At 40.2% G+C, this 22,153-nt stretch overlaps 1 protein-coding gene across 4 annotated transcripts in view; it reads right to left on the bottom strand.

Moving 5' to 3' along the window:
* UNC5D (unc-5 netrin receptor D) overlaps positions 1-22,153 on the bottom strand; it is a 608,576-nt gene that overhangs the window by 236,535 nt on the left and 349,888 nt on the right. For all 4 annotated transcript variants that reach the window (XM_059909243.1, XM_059909244.1, XM_059909245.1 and 1 more), the window contains exons 2-3: positions 20,655-20,873; positions 8,732-8,875 (exon numbers count right to left, since the gene is read on the bottom strand). In XM_059909243.1, coding sequence (XP_059765226.1) covers positions 8,732-8,875; positions 20,655-20,873 — 363 coding nt within the window. The remainder of the gene's footprint in view (positions 1-8,731; positions 8,876-20,654; positions 20,874-22,153) is intronic.

Genomic DNA, 22,153 nt, shown 5'->3' with positions numbered 1-22,153 from the left:
CTGTGACCAGTTGATTAAGGTGGTATATGGCAGGATTCTCTACTGCTAAATTACTAACTCCCCCTTTGTAATTCGTCAGTATCTTGTGAAGAGATACTCTGCGATCCTGTAAACATCTTGTTACTCCTAAAACTTTCAGCCACTGGTTTTAGCATCCAATGACACTTGTCTTAATTAACTTTACGATAGATGCTAAATAATTTTCCATTTCCATCATTCCTTCTACATTTATTCATTTATTGTAAGGAAGAGCTTTCTCTTTCGAAACCTCCATTTATTTTAATATTCATTTAAAAAATATACCAGTGTAGATTCATGGATTCTTATTTAATGAGTTACAACCATTACGATGATCTCTTTGACCAGTGGCAGCCCCTTCTAGGTGACTGCTATTTCCTTTTTACATGTTCAACTTGAGGAACATTATATAAAATAACTGACTTTACACTTGAAAAATTCAATGTAATGAACAATAAGGGAAGACCAAGCAATTATTTGGATTAAAGAAGGCTAAAGAGATCTCTCAACTGAATGTAAGCCATGATCTAGGATTTGTTACTGTTATAAAGGACTTTACTGAACAATTGATGAAAGATGAATAAGGTCTTTAGATTGGATAACAGAATTGTATCAATGTTAATTTCTTGATAAATATACTACAGTAATGTCAGAAGATATGTCTTTAAAAAACATACACCATAAAGTATTTAGGGGAAAGGAAGCATCATGTCTGCAACTTAATCTTAAACAAGTCAAAAAATAAACCGTAATTGTCTACAAATACATATACTGATAAACACAGAAAGAGACGATGCCGAAGCGAATACGGTCAAACGTTAACATTTGAAGATTGTCAGTAAAGGGCTTAAGGGAATTTTTTGGTACTATATTGCAACTTTTTTGCAAGTCTGAATTATGTCAAAATAACTTTTTAAAGAAAACCCTATTAGTCACCTACTCACCCAATGCAGTAATTCCTTCTTCAGTATCACCACCACCAGACATATATCCCTTGCTTGCCTCTGTACAGATTGCAGGAGAATGTGGCCATAGAAATAATGTTCCATAATGGGCATTTCTAGTTGCCAGCTTGACCCCAAATATGCCATCTTAAAACTTAGCTCCCGTGATACTGCCTCTGGCTTTGGAGGAAAAACAGAATAATCTTGTCTCTAATTCCGTGTGGAATCAATTTGAATATGTCTCTAGCCTTTCTAGGCCGATTATTTCCTTTTTATAGTAGCACTACACATATAAAGTGATTTCTTGAATCACCATTACTGCCATTATGGCCACCTTCATGGGTGTGGGACCAGTATGGTCACACGGGGCCCCATGCTTGATTTAATGGTCTAATACTGATGTCTTGAAATGCTTAATTTTTGAACAAGGGGACCCACATTTTCTTTTCTTTTTTTTTTCTATTGGAGTATAATTGCTTTACAGTGTTGCGTTAGTTTCTGCCGTACAATGAAGTGAATCAGCTATATGCATACATATATCCCCTCCCTCTTGGACCTCCCTCCTATTCCCCCACACCCCACACATCTAGGTCATCACAGAGCACAGAGCTGAGCTCCCTGTGCTATCCCGCAGGTTCCCACTAGCTATCTATTTTACACATACTAGTGTATTTATACCAAACCTAATCTCCCAATTCATCCTACCCGCCCCTTCCCCTCCTATGTCCACACGTCCGTTCTCTACATCTGAATCTCTCTTCCTGCCCTGGAAATAGGTTCATCTGTACTATTTTTCTAGATTCCGCATATATATGTGTTAATATACGGAATTTGTTTTTCTCTTTCTGACTTACTTCACTCTGTATGACAGACTCTAGGTCCACCCACATCTCTACAAATGACCCAATTTCATTCCTTTTTATGGCTGAGTAATATTCCATTGTATATATGTACTACATCTTTATCCATTCATCTGTTGATGGACATTTAGGTTGTTTCCATGACCTGGCTATTGTAGATAGTGCTGCAATAAACACTGGGGTTCATGTGTCTTCGAATTACGGTTTTCATTTTGCACTCAGTACCACAAATTCTGTACCCTGTTCTGCTGCCACCAACCTATGTGGCACCTCTGTGTAAACCGGACGCCTGTGAGAACACAGGTCTTGGCTATAAAACAGCAGCAAGAAAAACCAGCCCCTACCTCTCATGTGGTTGTAGCCATGTTCTGGGGGGCATTCCTGCCTAGTGGAATGCGGGCTGCATTTCAACACCAATCCCCTTCCTTGGCTAGATGCTCCTGTGTAGTGTGCAATTCCATCAGGAGGCCTGGACTCTCAGATCTCTCAGTAATATTCACAGAAGTTAATTTCAGTCCAAAGGGAAGAAAGATCAACCTTTGGCCAAGTAGACAGTATTTTATTTTCTCTTCACTCTGGCCACATTCTTCCAAGAGAAGAGGAAGAAGGATTTTAAACTTTTGTGCAATTGCTACCAGGTGCTGAGAATTGGTCATAACATATTTTCCATAACCTCTGAACAAATTCCATGTTCTGAAAAGGAAGGAAGGGAAAAGTGCAGATACAGCTGGAGGCCTTGGGGGCTTTCAGGGCCACATGCTGCACTTGGCAGGGCTGTGATGACTCACCTAGTCCCGATTCCCTTCAGACCTCTTCTTTATTGCAGTAAACATTAGGAGTACCACGCAAGCCAGGGAGGACAAAGACGGTCCTTGTAATAACAGCATCCTTGTGAGCTATGGATTGGCCAAAAAGCCAGTTGCCATGTTAGTCCCATGGCACAATCATGACACACAGCTCACAAATGCCCTTTCACAGAACCATATCCAGCACTGATAGGGTTGCCTTTCAAACCAAACAAACATCTATAATACAAAGGTGATAGATAAGGCTTCCTACTAGGCTCAGAGGTCGAGACAATGAGAGTAATGCAACGGAATCTTAAAGCAGGTTACCATCTAACAAGGGAAAATCAATCCACAAATAACTTCAAGATAACCATGATTCTGGGAAAATGATAAGTACCATGGGAGAAGCGCTAAAGAAATGCTAGGAGAGCTCAAAGGTGGATATTTAGGTTTTATCAATTTGGAAGCTGGAGATGCTGGAGGGGACCTTTTTCTAAGGGCTCAGTTGGTACGTCAGGCTGCTGAGGTCAATTAGTATTAAGGGATTTGCTAAACTAGGTTTCATAAAGGAAACAGTATCCACAACAGACCCTGGATGTAGGAATTAGGTGGGGAAAGGCGGGAGTGCGAGATGCGGCTGGGAATACACTCCAGGAAGAAGAAAGTATATGAACACATCAAGGAAGAAGAAAAGTCCATGTCCCAGAATCTAAGCTGTCCTAACTCAGCTTGAGCCCAGCACGCTTGTACAGATATAATGGGTAATAAGACGGAAAACGGAGGTTAAGGCTGACTGAACACCAGACAGACGTGCCGATGTTTGTTTTTACATTTAACTTTGCCATCAACAGGGGGCTATGGAGAGTTTTTAACAGGTGAAACTATTTATCAAAGCCATGAAGCCAAGATCCATAACTGAGGTCTAGGTGGATATCTCCTCTAAGTTCTCAAAAAAGATACTGCCCTCCCCAACCAAAGCAAATTAAAATAATACTGTTTTCGCTATGGGCCTGTAATTAGGTAGGGAGTTTCATAGCTTTTAAATGAGATTCTCTAAGTTCTTCACTCATTCTTGGCACGACTGTATGATATTTTAGGAGTGTCTCAAATAAGCCATCTATTTAAATTATATTCAGGATGCATCATGTTTTATAGATTCCTTTTCTTAAAAAATCAGCAGAACAATGGGTTCCTGCTGCGTTTTATCCCAAGTGGCCAACTTGCTATGTGACTATAACAGTCCAAGGTTTCCCTCATCCCCCCAACCCCAACTCCCGTATTGAAGAAAAGGCTCAGGTGTTAAGAAGAGTTTGCCGGGGACTTCCCTGGTGGCGCAGCGGTTAAGAATCTGCCTGCCAACGCAGGGGACACGTGTTCGAGCCCTGGTCCGGGAAGATCCCACATGCCGCGGAGCAACTTAGCCCGTGCGCCACAACTACTGAGTCTGCCCTCTAGAGCCCGCGAGCCACAACTACTGAGCCCTCGTGCCACAACTACTGAAGCCCGTGCGCCTAGAGCCCGTGCTCCACAACAAGAGAAGCCACGACAATGAGAAGCCCGTGCACAGCAACGAAGACCTAACATAGCCATAAATAAATGAACAAATAAATAAATAAATTTATTAAAAAAAAAAAAAAGAGTTTGCCCGACCAAGGGGTGATGATAGAGGCCAAACATTTTGTACTCAGATGAAGAAGAGGGAAAAACGGCAACAGCTAAGCAGCCAAATGTTCACCCATGAGAATAAACAACTACGAATAACTGAATATTCCTCCTTTTGTCCAGCGGCAGAAATAACAGATGCCAGAGCAGCCCGACTTCCTCCAGTGTGACTGAATCAGACAAACGAGAGGAGGCCTGTGGGAGCCACTCCCTGCACATGGACTTCTGCCAGCTTGTTGGGGGTGAATGTGGGTTGCTTTATTTATTTATTTTACCTCCAGAAAATCACTTTGAAATGGAGCCTCAGCTATTTCCAGCCCAGGCGATTGGATGGGCAGCCAGCATCTCTCCGACACAGGGTGGAATTATTAAGGAAAAGAAAATGGTTTAAGATGACAGGCACTTTGGCTACCACAACAAAATCTGTACTGATTTTTTTGTGGCCACTAAGGCAGCAATGAGTCATGACTTATATATAAAAATATATATTATATATATATATAATATATAATAACATAGATATAAAGTATATATATTATACATATGTATTATATATATGTGTATGTATATGTGTATATATATATAATAACTTGACCACGTGGAGGAACTCAATTTCTTCAGAAACAGAATAGGAAAGCCATCACTGCTTTCCTCAAGGAAACGCTCAAAGGCACATGAACTTATCTTTCTATGATGGTTCTCAAACTCCCATTTAATAGAAAGCAATCAACACGGCTTGGTAGCAAGAGCACCCAGGGAGGGTGAATGGATGAATATAAGATCTGGTTCCATGTCTGCTGGGGGACCTCTGGTCAAGCCACCTACCCTTTCTGAGTATCACTTTCTCAGCTATTAATGATGACACTGGAGCTAGGGGTTAAATCCGTATTTCCCAAATAGTGCCTCCTAAAGGTGTTCTAAGGGTCTTGCTACTCAAAGTAGGGCCCACAACTGGCAGCATCCGCATCATCCGGGAACCCTTAGACATGACAGAACCTCGGACCTTGGACTGGACACACCAAATCATTTTAACTGAATCATCTACATTTCAATCGGAACCCAGTTGATTTGCATACATGTTAAAATTTGAGAAACACTGCTCCTGGCCAAGCTGTCCCAAAGATACCTGATCATAGACTCACCTGGATAACTTCATACAAACACAGCTTCCCTGGTCCTTCCTCAGGTCTGGGGTAGAAGCCAGGAATCTGCATAGTTAACTGATACTCCAGGTGGGTCCATTTCAATAAAAATGAGTGACATAAATAAAATAACTGTGTCTATACTGTTTCCCTTTAAAATCGAATGATCTCTGAGCGATACCATGCCAGCGAGCTTCCTGGTGTTTTTATAGAGATGAGCTAACATGATCATGACAAGACATCCCTCAGCTGATGGCCCAGATGCCATGAAGGTTTTGCCCGCTGCAGTTCTGAAATTGTTAAATTGTTAATGGATCACTGGTTAAATGCAGTAAGCATAAGGAGCTCTGATGTTGAACTACAGTAATTTAATGAATCATATAAAAATGATACTAATTTTGCAAAGTCCCCTCACGATAACTGTCAGATTCGTAAGCTACATTCATATATCAAAATCCTTATTTAGCACATGAAGATGTCTTTAGCACTTCAAACACCAATCTTAAAAAGCAGAAATATCGTGACAATTATGTCCAATTTGGCTTTTCATTTATTGGGAATAAAAGCTATCCTCATGTGCAATGTGTTATTTGCTGGGAAGTGCTTGCAAATAGCAGCGAAAAATCTCTTATTTCAAGAAAACATGAAAGTTATACAAAAATAAGAAGTGGTGTTTTTTTTTCCCTCCTGCAAGCAAATCAAAAGAATTCCAAGCAAGGTCCTAAAGGCAGTTTTTCCTCTCCACTTTCGATGCCAATAAACATAGTTAAATTTCAGTGTACGTTTTAATGTATACTGGTCCTCAAGTCAAATGCAATATTTAATGACAAATTATGTCTTGACTTGCATAAATAATTTTAAATAGACTCTGTCACTTGCTACATAGAAAGAGATTAAAAATATATTGTAAATATTAGAGATTATATTAAGCTAACTGCATAATACAGGCTTTAAGGATATTCTTTTTTTTTAATTTAAAAATCACATCTTTATCATATTCAGATGTGCATATCATACATAAGAATGACAAAACGATTTTTTTAATCCCTGAAGAGATCTGCAAGATTAGTACCACAAAAGTATCAGCTGACTCTAAAAAAGTAGGAAGTGATAGAAAAGTGTTTTCCACTTTTTTTTAAAACATTCTGTGATCCTATCATACTTGGGAGAGTTGGATACGTAGGGCTGGCCTAGAATGGACTTTTAGAGTCTATATATCCATGAGCCACAGAAAAATCACTAAGGCACTCGAAATGTAATTCAGTTCAATTAGTTTAAGTATTAACACACTTACTGGTGAATGTTGCTTGGGCTACAGAGGATCAAGTATGTCATAAAATAATAGCCAATGATTGATAAGAGTTAACACCGTGTTAGGTGTGGTTTTAAACACTTTATAGTTATCAATACTTCTGACTCTTCCAATAATTATGAAGTCAGCACTCTTTTATCATAATATGAAGACACAGAGATGAATCGATTGTCCACCATCACAACACTAAGTAGTGGATTTAGGAACTGGAAACCAACAGGACTTCAGTATCTGGGTTCTCAGCCCCCAGGGTACACATTTATCAAACTGGAAACTCTAGGAGCAAAAGCGCATGGCAGAGAAGTGAGGGTGAAACACAGAACATTCAAGTGTTTAGAAGGATGAAATAGAGTGTACACGATCAAAGCCTATGGGAAGTTAACAAAATGGGTCTGAGCCATTCTTTGCCAAACTTTATAAGCAGGGGGAAAACCTCTGGAGGTTTCTAGCAGGCACGTGACAGTCAGGAATGAAGTGAGCAAGTATGGAGATGACAGAGACTGGAGACGGACAGATTAATGAGGTGCTATTTGTAGGAATTCATAGAATAGGTCATGTGGGGCTCAAAGAAGTAGAGGAAAAAGAGGAAGGGGAAAGTGACACTGAGGAGAAGGAAATCAAGGGAACTTGTGTTGAAATTCCCTACGCGGTTTTGCCTCTCCTTTCTTCAGGATCCAGAGGATAATCTGCCTCACCCTGACCAGGATCAAATACTGGGTTGGCCAAAAAGTTTGTTGAGGTTTATCCATAAGATGTTACAATACAATACCTCGGCTAGCCTGGGCGAGGCCATGCCAGGAGCACAAAGCTGGACTTGTTAAGGAAGAATAAAATCAAACACATTCCCTTTCTCAACTGACCTGTCAGAAAGTATCTGTGGGCTAAAATTAACTAAATAACAATAGGAAAAATATTTCCCATGGCTCTTAACATCAAGAGCACAGCTTGCAAGGTCCTCCTTGGTCTCCTAGGACCCAGTCAACAGCCAGGAAAGAGCCTCCCAGATCACCAGGATAAGGAAGGTGAAATGCATATGCTGACAAGGAGATTTCATTTCCCAAGAAACATAAACGTCTCTGCAAAGAGCAATTCACTCCTATTCTTAATCCCTAAACCATCAACATCTGCTACAAAGAATTCCTTGAGTCCTAAATAAATCCCCCTTGTCCTGTATTCTTCACGGCCTTCTCAAAAGCAGCATTAAAAAAAAAAGAAAACAATAACCATCTCTGCCCTCCATCTCTTTGTTGGGGGAGGGGTAACACTCCTGGGCTCACAAAGGAGATTTTATGGGGACCCATGGGGTGGGTAAGATACATTTAAGGAGGAGAAAGGAAGTTGGTGTATTTCTAAACATGTTTGAGATGATAAAAACGCTGATGCTGAAACATGATAAAGAAATCTTAGACTCTCCTGAAAGGCAATCTTCTTTCTTTTTTTTTTTTTTCCCCTCAAGCATCTTTTTTTTTTTCAGTCCTACTTGGGTCAAAAAAATGCAGTTTTAAAGCCCATTTCCATGTTTTAAGATTCAGAGGAAGGAGGTTTAACAGGAGGCTATAAAACTCCCTTAATCTTTAATGTCTTATTTCCACAGATTTGCTGGCAAAGTACAGTAAACAGTCACTGCTCAACTTTTCTCATCAACGCCCCTTGAACTGTGTCATTCATGATGAACAGCAGAATCCATTTGCGTGGGTTTTTTTTTTTTTCTTTTTCGGAAACCATTTTTCCTGGTATTGTGGAGGCACCTGCGTTCTGGCAACCTAGGCAGAATCTCTTAGCCCAACTGATTTGCTGATTGTCTTTTCTAGGGGAAATTATCAAACGTTTAAAATACAATTTTAAAAGAGTGCATTGAGTAGAGGTGGAGACATTTCTACTGGTGTCTTGCTAGCCTCTCATCCCTGTTCTGCAGAAGCACCTGGCCTGTCCAAGTGCTCTTCGGCTCTATGCAAGGCTAGTCTGTGCTCCTACAGTACAAGAAGGTCACCCAGAATATACTCACAGGCTATGCGCACGGAGGCCTTCCTGCTCTTGGAGGTCCCCAGGTGGCTCCAGGCGACGCACTGGCACCAATAGTCCTCGGGCCCGTGGAAGTCTTCTACCTGCTGCCTGGTGACGTTGATAAACACCTCCCGGACCTTCAAGCCTGCAGAGGAGATAGAACCAATCCACTGAGGCTGGTGTATTTCTCAAACGGAAAGTTAAGGCCAGCCCAACCTCTTCCTGTTAATGAAACCATTCTGGTTTTAATCAAGGTGAAGTTTTAATTACTTTGACAATAATATATTACGGCTAATTAAATTCCAACAGCTGAGTAGGCTGGAAAGAACAAGTGTAAAGTATCATCGGCCAATGTGGTTCCCATACAATAGAATCGTTTTCACAGTACCTTGACACCATGCTTTCTCTGTCTTCTTTTTTAGCTCTTATATTTTTTGTTCTGTTTGTTTTTTCTTGAATTTTTATTGGAGTATAGTTGATTTACAATGTTGTGTTAGTTTCTGCTGTACAGCAAAGTGAATCAGGTATACATATACATACATCCACTCTTTTTAAAATTCGTTTCCCATATAGGTCATTACAGAGTACGGAGAAGAGTTCCCTGTGCTCTACAGCAGGTCCTCATTAGTTATCTATTTATATATAGTAGCGTGTATATGTCAATCCCCATCTCCCAATTTATCTCTCCCCACCGCTTCCCCCCTCTTTGTCTTTCTTGGTGTAAAATCTACCATGAAGAAAGTAGCACCAAATTAATTTCTGGGATTCTAGAGGCTAAACAGTCCTCAACAAACCAACCCCAGGGACATAGTTCCAAGTGCTTCGAAGTGCTCCCACCCCTGGGTATGGCAGCAGGAGAGGGTTACTATAGACGAGTGGCTTAGAATAACGAGGGGACAGCAAACATGCATGGGACGGGTGAACAGCTGGGAATCCAAGGAAAAGCCAAAAACTCCCGACAACAAATGGGATGCAGGCAAGTTGAACTAAGTTGGTCTTGAAGCCTTGAAAACCCAGGAAGGTCCCTGGAGCAAGAGAATGAGGGGGTGAAGAAAAGAGAGGCTTTCACAGAAAGAGGGGTTAAGGCTACATCTGGGAAGTGAGGTAAGAAATGACAAGGTCAAGGTCTTCGTTTAATTACTACATCTTTGCATTCCCATCTAATAGTTAAAAAATTTGCCTGGTGTTTCTTACTGAGGAGTTTGAGTTTCTTCCAAACCTCCAGCCATGGACTATCAGCCTTTCTTTCTTTGGGAAGGATAGCCACCTCACATAAAGTGCCAAGGAGGAAAGGACGCCCTCCTCACCAGGATCAGTTAAATCACCACAAACAGGGGAGCAGCCTTTGTAATCAGCATGCTCTCTCCAGCTAATGGGCACCTGCCGAGGCTGTGCCCTGCCCTGAGACAGGCAGCATGGGAGAAGGAGGCGATGCTTACTGAACTCCACTAAGTGCCGAGCATCATGATAAGCCTTTAGCCTATTCCCTCTTTACATTTCCGCAGTGCCCTGACGTAGCAGAGGCTACTGTATCCCCACTTTACAGAAAAGAGAACTGACTTAGAGAGTCATTTGTCAATAATCACACAGCCTGTAAATGCAAGATCCAGGGTTTGAAGCTAGATCTGTTTTACACCCAAACCAGCACTTTGCACAGGTCCCTCATAAAAATTCGACTCTGTCCTGGTACTTTAAGTACTTATACATAATTATGGAAATAAGACTAATGCATGGAACATTTAAGGAAAAATTAGGTGCATAACTATGATTTTTCCTTTACGTTCAAAAGGAATTCAGGGGACAGAACCATCAGTATAGTCAAAAGGAGGCAGGGACTCTTGGTGGAGGAGGTGGAATGTGATTATATCCCGGGTGCTGGTAGGATTTAAAGAACAAGAACGGAGGTGGATTAGTCAGGCTGGGGAAACATTCCCCTCTACCCAATCAATAACATGTTATTTATAGTGTGTGATGAGAGTTTTATGGCCACATCAATCACCACGTACACAATCTGAGTTAGACTTCCTAAATTTGTAGGAGGTACCGCATATAGAAAATCATCTTGATGACAGTTGATAATTCACATTTCTTCTGTTTCTGCAGAATGCAGAAGCATGCCTTTTACCTGTCAGAGACGTAACAGTCCTGAAAGTCATCTCCTGCGTCGAATAGGAAAGAAGCCTTAGAGGGGTTTTTATTGTTATTGTTGTGGCTGCTTTTTTAAATTTGCACTTAAATAAAAGAGGGAATGAGAGGACCAGGAGAAGGGGGAGCTGGCAGGTGAAGGGAAAGGGAAAAGGAAGTAAGATTACAAAAAAGTTTGTGAGGACAGAAAGCAGACTGGAGGGTGACACCCATATTGGACATTTTAAAGTTAGGCTGCATAAACAAAAATAAGGAACTAGGCTGTAGACAAGAGGACTTGGTTTATATTTCACAGCTTTGATTTGAGACAAATGGTGGATGATCTACTTTGAATAGTGCAAGAGAGGAGAGAAAACCCTAAATCAGCACATTCAGGTTCCAGGTGGAGTAACTTTGATATGTCTGAGCTCCCCTGTCATGTGATGGAGAGACCTATGAAGCAAAATACGCCAATCATGTGGGAATCAGGTCTCACTGAAGAAGCATGATAAGCTTAGAAGGTCAGAAATGTGTTCACGGTAATGTGGAATTTATATATATATATATATATATACATACACACACAACTTATACATGTGTGTATATATATATTATTTTTTTACTTTCTCCATCTTATAATATCTAAACCCATCAGCTTTCTCTAGGCTGCAAATGAAGATAAATACCATCTCAAAATGGTTCAAGATCATCATATTTATAAAGCAGAGAGTTCCCCATCCAAACCTTAAAATGTGCTATGATTTAATCCAGGCATCACGGTGTTTTAAGGGTACCTGGGGTCTGTTTTAATGAGCTAAGGTAAGACACTCAAACAGAAATGCGCATCATGAAAGAATAAGTTTACACTCACAGATCCCTAGAAACAAGAGGCAAAGGCACCCAGGGCCACAGGGGGAAGCACCAGGGTCAGGAGGCAGAGGGGGCAAGGGGAAATGTGGGCAAGAGCCTTTATTGTGGTTTCCACGGGAAGGAATCAGAGAGGCAGGGTAAAAAGATTTAGAGTTGGCAAGTTTGCATCGTTTCAGTGGGCTCCGGGACAGAAAAGCTGTCCCTACTTGTCTGGTACTGGGTTAGGGCAGGGGGATGTGGGTCAGCAGTATAAGAGCTTGATGAAAGAAGTGGTTGGGGATAAAGCTCTGGATCGGTTGGTTTGCATATGAAAGGCATGCTCTTGGGCCAGCTGTTTGCTATCTCTAGGAATTAATCAGCCCTGGGCAGGGCAGTCCCTCCAGGGTCAGCAAGACCCTAAGATGTCAGAGCATCAAATACAAACACTTGAAAACACGGTTATTACACATGGACAACCACACAATTGTTTTGGAAAGCGTAACAGTAGGCCACAGACCCCCACCACGAAGGTCAAAATTGATCTCACCCCATTCATCTCAGGAAGTCTGGCAACCTCTCATTCAGACTAAACACAGCTGAAAGGAAACTGTTGAAGTCACGGTTTCAGCATGACGATGGCTCAGTCTCAAGTCCCTCACAGAGGTTCCCCATGGGTTTGGAGAAGCAGAATGAATATCAACCAAGTATTATCCAAACACAGTGTATTTTGCTTCAGGTAGCATCAGCGTATCAGGTTTCTTTAAAAGGCCACAAGTGACTTCACTACCCCCCGCCACCGCCATTCCCACCCCCCCCCCCCAAAAAAGTATAGTGTCTCTCTGGATTAGGCCTTTTTCTTCTAATGTGAGGTGTTTAGCCTTGTCAAACCATCCCCTCTAGGAAAACGTTTGGGAAATCATAAATATTTTGTCTCTATTATACTTTTCTCCACTATAACAAATAACTTGATTAAAATAAAAATTTTAAATAGTATATTCTCTTGCAAATCTTCACTATTGCTCTCTCTAGTGATGTATTATATATATGCATAAATATATATATATACATGTAAAAATGTATGTGTGTGTATATATATATATACACACACACACACACACACACGAGAAACCACACTTGAGAAGCATCCATTTAAAACGGCTCTATTTCAGGACACCTCCACCCACCCTCCTGCAACGAAGTTCATCCAACAGTGTTACAGAGATAACCATCTATATCTCCATCTCAAGAGATGGCAGCTAACTTATTCACAGGAAATGCTACAGGGGAACAAAAATCCCAGGCAAATAGAAGATAGCATCTCATAAATAAGACTAGCATTGTACCTGATAACTTGTGTAACTAATAGGCACGGAAAAGTCCAACCCTTTAAATTATTGTGCGATTATAACTATCAGCCTTTGTTATGGAGGAGAGTCCTACAGAAGATAAAAATATGACTATGGAACTGAAATGCTAATAAGCTTTCTACGCTGTGGATGGTTGAGTTGTAGAGAGACGAATGTTGGCAACGGATGAATAATTGCTCTGCATGTACTAAACATAACAGAGCAGCACAGAACTTCATCATTTGTCAGCTTTATTTGTTTAAATGAGAAAAATGCTGACAGCACTTATTGCTATAATCCCCTTATTTATCAGATAGGAAACACTAGTTACTCTTAGCAGGTCTAATCCTGTTGGGAGAATAAAAGGGAATTTTCAAACTAATTGAAGGTATATGTTTCACTGTTCAAAGAAGAGAAATACGGAAGGAAGGAGGAAAGAAATGGAGAGAGAAAGAGGATGAAAATTATTTATTTCTGGTCAACTTCTAATAAAAGGGCTCTAGTCCTAGTCCTAACTTATTCTGTAGAAAAGAAAAGAGTTCCGGAAGAGAACTTAATATTCGGCACCATGCCAACTGCAGAAGAGTGCCCACTAACAGCTGTCCCCGTGCCTTTGATCTACTGCTTATTATCACACTTCTACGAAGCCCATCAGGAGCACCCCGCCGTGGTTACTGCTGCCAACCAGTTCTCAGATGCACACTCGTCACAACTTGATGTCCAATCTTTGGAAGTTCTCTGTAGTAGGATACTCGGCTTACTAAAGTAAATAACTAGATTCAAGAAAATAACTAGATTCAAGAAAAAGGATGAGTATCCCTCTTCCTCCTGTCGTATTCCCAAACCACACCAAAGCAGTAAGAGGCTAGCAGACTAGGCTTTGGTGAATTGTTTTCTCACCCTAATCGCTGCGCCTGTCTCCCTGGACCATTTTAGCCCAGTGTTATACCTACTCCGTGCCTGGTTTTTTTTTGCACTGTGATGTTTCATGATTGGGGATTAACCCAGAGAATGCGTCTATGTAATTAGCTTCCACAGACGAAGCCCCAAAGAACTATTCTAATACAACTTCATTGAGTAGCATGGGGCCTTGCTCAATTTGGGGAGAGAGAAAAAAAAAATCAAACAGCCCGTGAAAAGTAACCATCTCCTATTCAAGAGCCTTCTCTAATAGACCGTCATCTCCTTAGGTATGTCAGTACCTCTGATGCCTGGATTTGGCTCTGAGATAGCCCCACCTTACTCCACTGTTTCCTAAGAAGACAGAAAACAGTCCACTCAGCTGGAAGAAGTGAGTCCACCACTTACATAAGGAGATGTTTTTCATTTGTCTCTTACTGGCCCAGGTTTAGAGCCTAGAAAATAGGCTTGAACAATAAGTTCCCCCATATTTTGAATAACATATTATCATTACTGATTAATTATTATACCATTTGTATGGCCCTTTACTTTTATTAATGTCATCACATACATTATCTTATTTCATCTTAAAACCATGCTATTATTATTCTTATGATTATAATTATTATTTTGCTGCAGGTTCCATATCATAGGAAATAGATCAAAGATGTCATACAGTTTACAACGTATATTATTTTCGAAAAGTTGTATTGAGTGCCTCATATGTGCTTGCCATTTTGCCAGGTGTTGAAGATACTGTGACAAAGTCAATGATCAAGATTCCTGTCCTCAAGGAGCTTGCAGGCTAGATGAGGAGACACTTCAACCTGTCCCAATGTGATGTGACAGTTGCTATGACAGAAGCACAGACTGCTACAAGATCACACAAGAGGGGCTTCTAACCTCTCCAAAGCATCACCAAAAGCTTCTGGGAATGGCTGCCATCCTACCTATGACTCGAAGGCTCCGTCCTCACCCAATATTTAGCTCAGTGTCTAGGGCGAGGCTCTGGTAAAGACACATGAATCTGATCCATATTTGGAGTTTTAAAAACTTTGAGATACAAGAAACCTTTTCAGGGAACTGTGCCTCCATTTCTTGGGGGAGCTTAGATGTCTTCAAGCCAACATGCCACTGAAAGTAGCAAATTAAATGTAGATAATTAAAAGGCAGAACCATATTTCATTTTACTGGCAGATGCTTAATTAGGGCTAAACGTCTTTTGCCACTTCATCCTAGCAACAAGATTAAAATGTATTTTGATAAAAAAAAAATAGTCCTCCTTTGAAAGTGCACAATGCCTAATGAATACTCTTTTGTTTCCCCTGGATAATAACCGCTCCACATATTCCTCAGAAGCACTGCAAGTTCAGTCTTAAGTACAGAAACTAAGAACACACCCAAGCTCTCCAGTTTCGTCCTCACCGGAGATTAAAATTAATCAGCACAGAGATGTCTGGCAGAGGAAAGCAAATTAACTCGGTAGTGTCGTCTGATAACAGAGAGCAGGGCAGCTCAAAAGGCAGAAGTGGAGAGGGGAGGGTTAGTTAGAAGACAGCATCCCCTGAATGACTCACTCAGACCTCATACTCACAACTTGTGGGAACCACACTCATGATTTCCAGCCTTGCTGCCCCAATCAATGGCTTTCCATTCCTGCAGTCACTAAAACTACTTCCTGTTAGTAGATCATCCCCTGAGATCAGGGCATACATCCTACCAATTCTATCTCCCATGGCGACACCAGGGGCTCTGAGAATAACAAAGACGAAATGTAAACTGAGGGAGTGAACCACAGGCAAATAAAATGTCATTCTACGAAAGACAATGATGTACCTGTTAATAGTACTAGCCGCTTTATCTTTTTGGAACTGTAAAAGTTCATAATTTTCTATTTGTTTTTGGAAGCATAATCACCAGCCACTTAACCCATTTAAAAAAAAAATGCAGTTTTATATTTATCATTTTGAAGGCTAACCTTGATAGCGTAACTTGCTATACACCAGACCCTGAGCAAGGTATGTCATGTATATTAGGTTCTACGACCCCCTGCTATAGGTCCATGGGGTAGATATACTTGCAACTGCCATTTCATACATGGGAAAACCGAGGTGAAAGGATGCCAAGGAACGTATCTACCTTAACACGTCTGTAAATGGAGAGCCAGATCTCAAAAATGGAGGTATCATCTTGCACTAATATCCATGCTCTTAACCACCAGATCATCTTTTTCTTAATATCCTTATAATTCCCACTTCAAATTAGAAAAAAAAAAACAAAAAAACATTTAAAATGTTGTATGAACAAAAGAGACTATAAAAAAGTCCAAAGACACTCTTCAAGAGTTTAGGGTTTAGAACAAATCTCTGGCCAATATCAGAAAGTTACTAAATTGCATAAAGTGGTTAGCTGCCTTCTATCTCTGCTATGAATGAAATGATAGTAAACGGTCTCTACCTTTTTGTAGGAAAGGCTTAAATTAGACACAAGGTCTTCATGCTCTGTCACAAATTTTTGGAAGGAATTCATAATATTTTCCTGAAAACCTTTTTAGAATATGTCAGTCCTCTCTGAGCAGCAGTGACGAACAGGATGAAATCTGGGGTGGGGTCGGAGAATGTTTCTACATTTGTGGGTTTTAAACCCACAAACTGTCAATGGAACACTTCAGAGATGGATTACTGCTGTGTTCTGCGGTCTCAAATATATGCTTCCCAAATGCACCTTGGTGATTTGTGAATCTTTGAAGGTAACTTCAAATTAATGGTTTTCTGGAGGATACTATATTCACATCCCCATCACCAGCAAAGTTCTTAGATACAAACTTTAAAGATTTAATACATTTTTTATTCTACCCTTCTCCCTTTTCTCAACACAATCCATTAACCTTTTCTTCCCAGAGAGTGACTCCAGTTGTTTAAGGAAATCACACACAATGAAATCCCTGAAATGGTATTCTTTAAGAAGAAAAATTAGTTTACTGGAGTTGAGACTTTTCCTGTAACACATTGAAATACGCATTATTTCACTCATTAGACTTCGGTATCTCCAAGGTAGAATAAAAACCATGGAGCCTTGGAGCCTTGTTAAGGGAACTCCATTTTTACTGAACAGTAAAGAAGTGGTTTAGCTTATTGATAACTCAAGCTTCCCACAGGCTACATTATCCTGATTGTCAAGGATGGGTTTTGCTGGTTGTTGCTGTTTTTCTGTGTGTGTGTGTGTGTGTGTGTGTGTGTGTGTGTGTGTGCGTGCACGCGTTTGTGCATTACTGAATAATTCACCCCTTTCTCAGGGGCATGATTCTTGAATTGGGATTGCTTCTCAACTCCAGATGTTAACAGAGGAAAAATACAAGGAAGAAGACTTCCCATATTTCCAAATGAAATGAGGCAGAACAAATGAAAGAGGATCGCTCGGCTTGTGCAGAGAACTAAAAGTGTGCATTACTAAGAGGTATAGCCATGTCTGTGCAAACACAGTAACTCACGTCAAATAAATTGTGCTTTCTGCAGGAAAGAACTCTAGGCTCTGGGTTTTCCAAGCTAAATTGCATGAAAACATACAATCCTTTTTCTTCTTATTTGAACTGTTAGATGACGGGGCCAAATTGCCAGAAAGACCAAAGGCAGTTTGCAGCCTTTAACAACTGAAAGGACTTATTGTTCCAATTTGGAAATACAAAAGATTCTGTGTCGACTCCCAACACTCCCAGGTCCTATGTATTTCCCATTAGTTCTGTGAAGAAAGAAAACCTGTAAGTAAAAAGAATCAAAGCTCCCTAGGATTTTAGAAATAGAGACCATGTTGGCCAAAGATATTGAAGCAGTTACTTTCAACTTCTTAAAAGAGCATGGAACATTCTCTACCTCTGGTCAAACGTGGTCCCATTATCCTTGGTCTCTCGGTATCATTCACTCCCCACTGGAATGGCAGGAATTATTTTTCAGACTCCATCAAAAGCCATTAAGGCTGTAAAGGTAGTCAATCCCTGTGCTCCAGCGCCACGCTGAAGAACCCAGGGGAAGTAATGCATCTATTTTTCAATACCTGAGGCCATTTCGTTTCCAACCTTAATTACACTTATGCATTAGTTTTGGGTCTAATATCTCCACTCATCTTGCTCCAGTTTCCACTTTTCCACTATTACTACAGAGCTTAGGAAACATAATTGCAGTGTGTGGTAGACAGTGATTTTCATTAACCACACAGAAGAAAAACAGTTTTAGGGAGAGACATTTCTTTCCTATTGATTCAGTCAAAATGACTTGGAAGAAACGGTTGTGCTTATTAAGTTCTTTTCCAAAAGGTAGCTGTTAAAATTCTTTCTCAACAGCTTATTTTTTAAATCGGTGTATAATCTCTTCAGATTTTGTCGTTTATGATTTTTTTTGTTCTTCCCAGTTCCTTTGAAATTTGTGACTTTTATTGGTCTTATTTTATTTTTTTACAGGAAGCAAAAAGGGGAGTGTCTTTTACATGGAGGCAGAGAATGTAATCAACGCTGCTATCTGCAAGACATGGAGTTGCCCAGCAATGCTAAGGGAATTAAAAGGGAGAAGCAATAACAAAACAGAATGTTGTGAAATTACAAGAGGGTAGAGTGTTAAATTGGCCTGCAATACTTATCAAGAGGTCTTTAAATGAGAACGGATATAGGATTTTCTAGCAGTGGTATAAAAAAATAGTTGATCATTTTTCAATGTTCTTCCTATCTTTTATTTGGAGCAGTTTACCCTAAGGGGTTCTGCTATTTTAAGTTCATTACTGGGCAAAATCTAGGGCAGCAATGTCTGAGGATAAAACACACAGCCCCAAACAATGATCTTAGACTTTTCTCCTTGCTAATGTGATTACTAATATTAACTGCATTACCCTTTTGCTTCTGTTAAAAGATTAGTTTTTATTTCTCCATTCACTCATTTATTCATTCACCTATTAAGTCTGATTTGTTGAAGTTTCTCACATCAGATATCTAGTTCTTATTTCTGTGGCCATTGCTCGAGAAGCAGACCTTACTTTCTCAACTGAATTATCCCAGTCTCCTAACTTCCCCATTCCTACTTCTCCTTACCATTCCAAAGGCTTCTGCTAGATTCACCTTCTGAAGCATAGCTTCAAAGCCACTGCATTCCCATGTGTCGATATAATCAATCCCCACCATTAGCAAAATATCCATAAAATTAATTAAAAGACTCCTTGTTCTGATATTTGAGGTCTTTTATGCCACTGATTGAGCTGTTTTCCAGCTATCGGCTGCTGTCTCCTACATCTATTTCATATTTCAACCAAACCAAGCTGAGGGGAACATACACTCAGCTTTCTTTCATTTGCTAATGTTGACCTTTCAATTGCTAATGTTGGCCACTGAGACTCTTCACTCCCCCATAGGGTTTAGCATCAATTATTCCTAATTGAATTACATATTCATCAATGTCCCTTTCAAATACTATAGCTTCCACACCTTTCCTGAGAGTCCTAGTTGGACGTGATTTTTTGTAAAATCCTCCCTAGCGCCATCTACCTCTCTTCAGACATTTATCATAACTTCATTTGTACTGCACTTACAGGTGTGTTGGTCTTATACCTATTAGTTGCTATGAAGGTCTAGAGATCAGTGTTTGCCTCCTACCCTTCTTGGAATACTCTGAAAGGCCTAGCCTAGTGTATTAAACAGCATTGGTATACAGTTAATAAATTAAGCCATCTTGAAACTTCTTAATTATACTCAGGCTTTTTGACTTATTCAAAATCTGACATCTAGTGAATAAGTTCAGAACTAATAAAATCAATAATCTAGGGTGACACCAGATTGGACTTAGGATGAGGCTAAATTTTCAGTTAGTCTGAGGAGACAAAGTTCAAAAGCATATACTCTTTCTGTTATATGTTAAAATATAAAAGTTATAAATCTTTAAAGTTGAGTCAAATGACCTTACTTTCAGATCCAGCACAAGCCCATAGTTTACTTAATTTCTTTGAGCCTCAGTTTCCTTATCTATAAGAAGGCAGTGACAGCATTATTTACCCCCGAGAGCTATTGAAAAGACAGTAAGATAATGTCTATCAAATGCTTAGATAAGGCCTGGTATATAGTAAGTGCTCAACAAACATTAGCTAGTATGATCACTATTCTCATCATAACTCCTCATCAGCCAAATTAGCCAAGCCAATAAAGATAGTCCTGAAATTCTTTTATACTGGAGATCCTATCCAAATTTGGTCTTCTAATTTGGGCTCTATCATTACACACTTATCAAAAGAACTTAAAGACGACACAGAAACCACCAACTGTGGAGAATGAAGCACACAAAAATAATATCCAGGAGGAAAGATTAGAGAAACTGAATTTATGCTGCTTCAAAAGGTGTTTGGTGAAAGATTTATGTCTTGAAAAAGTATTTAGAATTCAGAAAAATGAAAACAGTGAATGCTGGTTTTATTTCCAGTGAGAATATTAACTTCCATACAAAATTAGGTCTTAAAGTTATATAGAGCAGGAAAATAAAAAACTCTACCATATTGGAGTACACTAGGCAAGGGAGCTGTGGAGTCATTTAAAGATATGACTGTACGTGATATTCCAAAGATGATGTTACTGTGACCTCATTCAAATGAGGTAATGGGGGTGGCTTAAGCAGTCATATAACCATGTGAGAATCTGAGAAGCTACCGTAGGTGGTTCTGATTGCTTCCCATTCTTACCTGAACTCTCGTCCAGACTCTCCTCAGAGACATGCTCATTTTGATGGACCCATTCGCCATTGCATTTGAAGAATATCTGCATGGCTGGCCTTGCTTTGCACCTCAGTGAAATGGGGTTGCTCTTGATGATATAAGCATCGTCCGGCTCCTCTACGAAATGAGGCAGTGTCCCAGGAGCTGATGGGATGGATTCAGGGAGGACTTCGCCATTGTCAGTTCCTGTGAAATTGAAGAAGATATTAGAACACAGTCTACAATGGCAGCACATACATCAGGCCAAAAAGAACAACCTGCTTTAATAATCTGTGCTGGAAAAGTTTGCATCCTAACACGTCATGCTTGTAAGGCCTGTGCAGATGAATTATCTTCTAGAGATTGAATCAGCATGATATGGTACCTTTAGACAGACACACATTCAGTATTACTGGACGAGTGAAAACAATGAATAGGAGACCCCCTCAAACTACAGTTTTGAATCTGCCTTTGCTGAAAGACCTGAGATAAACATCTGTGGGGTGACAGGCTAAATCTTAAGATTCAGTCTGGTGAAGTGTTCAATGAGGGGCCCAAGCTGCCTCAAAACTTTGAAATAATGGAGGGAATAGATTTGGTTTTCCCATAAATGAGTGTAAATAATGGTGACGTTGGTGGAGGATGGTCGATCATAAGACACGTCCAAAAGATTCCAAACTGTCCACTTTCTTTACCTATGAAACTGTGGAGATTGTCTGGTATTCTACCTTGGATAGCGTTTCTTCCCAAAATTTACTAAACCTTCTAAAAGGAATACACATTTCTTCTGCTTGTCTTTGACCATCATTCTTTACGCCCAGCACTCCTGACCCCAAAAGCTACCTCACTTTTAAGGCTAAGAACTAAAACAAATCACTACAAGCTGTAAGTTTTTAGTTTAATATCTATAGTTACATCTGTTCAAAGGGAAGAAACAGATGTGTCTCCCCAAGTATAGGGAACTGATGAGTGGAGAGAAACAATATGAAAAGGAAAAAGCATAAGCCAAGACTTTGCTTCATTGTCTCTTCACTCCATTTAGCAAGGACTTAAGTCCCAGGAAACTAGCACAGAGTCAAGGGAAGAAAGATGTAACTGCTGAGCAATGTGGAGCATAGCCAAGAGAAACCCTATCTTGTGCCTTCCCATGGCCATTCCAGAGAAAGAACAAAGCAAGCAAAGATTTCAATAACCAGATCAACTATGCCCCAAAGAGGATTACTCCCATTCAAAGCAAATCAGTCTTTAGGGCTAAGCTGGAGAAAGGGACCGAATGAAACTACTGGAACAACAATCTAGTTCAACAGGAGAGAGCCTGGAGACCAGGTGCATTCTGTGTCCTAACCCGGCTTTCTGGGTGCCATCAGTGCAATTCTGAACAAACAGAGCCTCTTATTATTCCCACTCAAGTCAATAACCTAAATGAGTAAGCACTGTCAAGGATAAACATAATTCACAATATTAGGGGGAATGTCCTGTTTTAAGAA

This window comes from Balaenoptera ricei, chromosome 21 (genome assembly GCF_028023285.1).
Source record: "Balaenoptera ricei isolate mBalRic1 chromosome 21, mBalRic1.hap2, whole genome shotgun sequence".
Classification (NCBI taxonomy): Eukaryota; Metazoa; Chordata; class Mammalia; order Artiodactyla; family Balaenopteridae; genus Balaenoptera; species Balaenoptera ricei.
The sequence above is the reverse complement of the archived record's forward strand: the minus strand, read 5'-3'. Positions and strand labels throughout refer to the sequence as shown.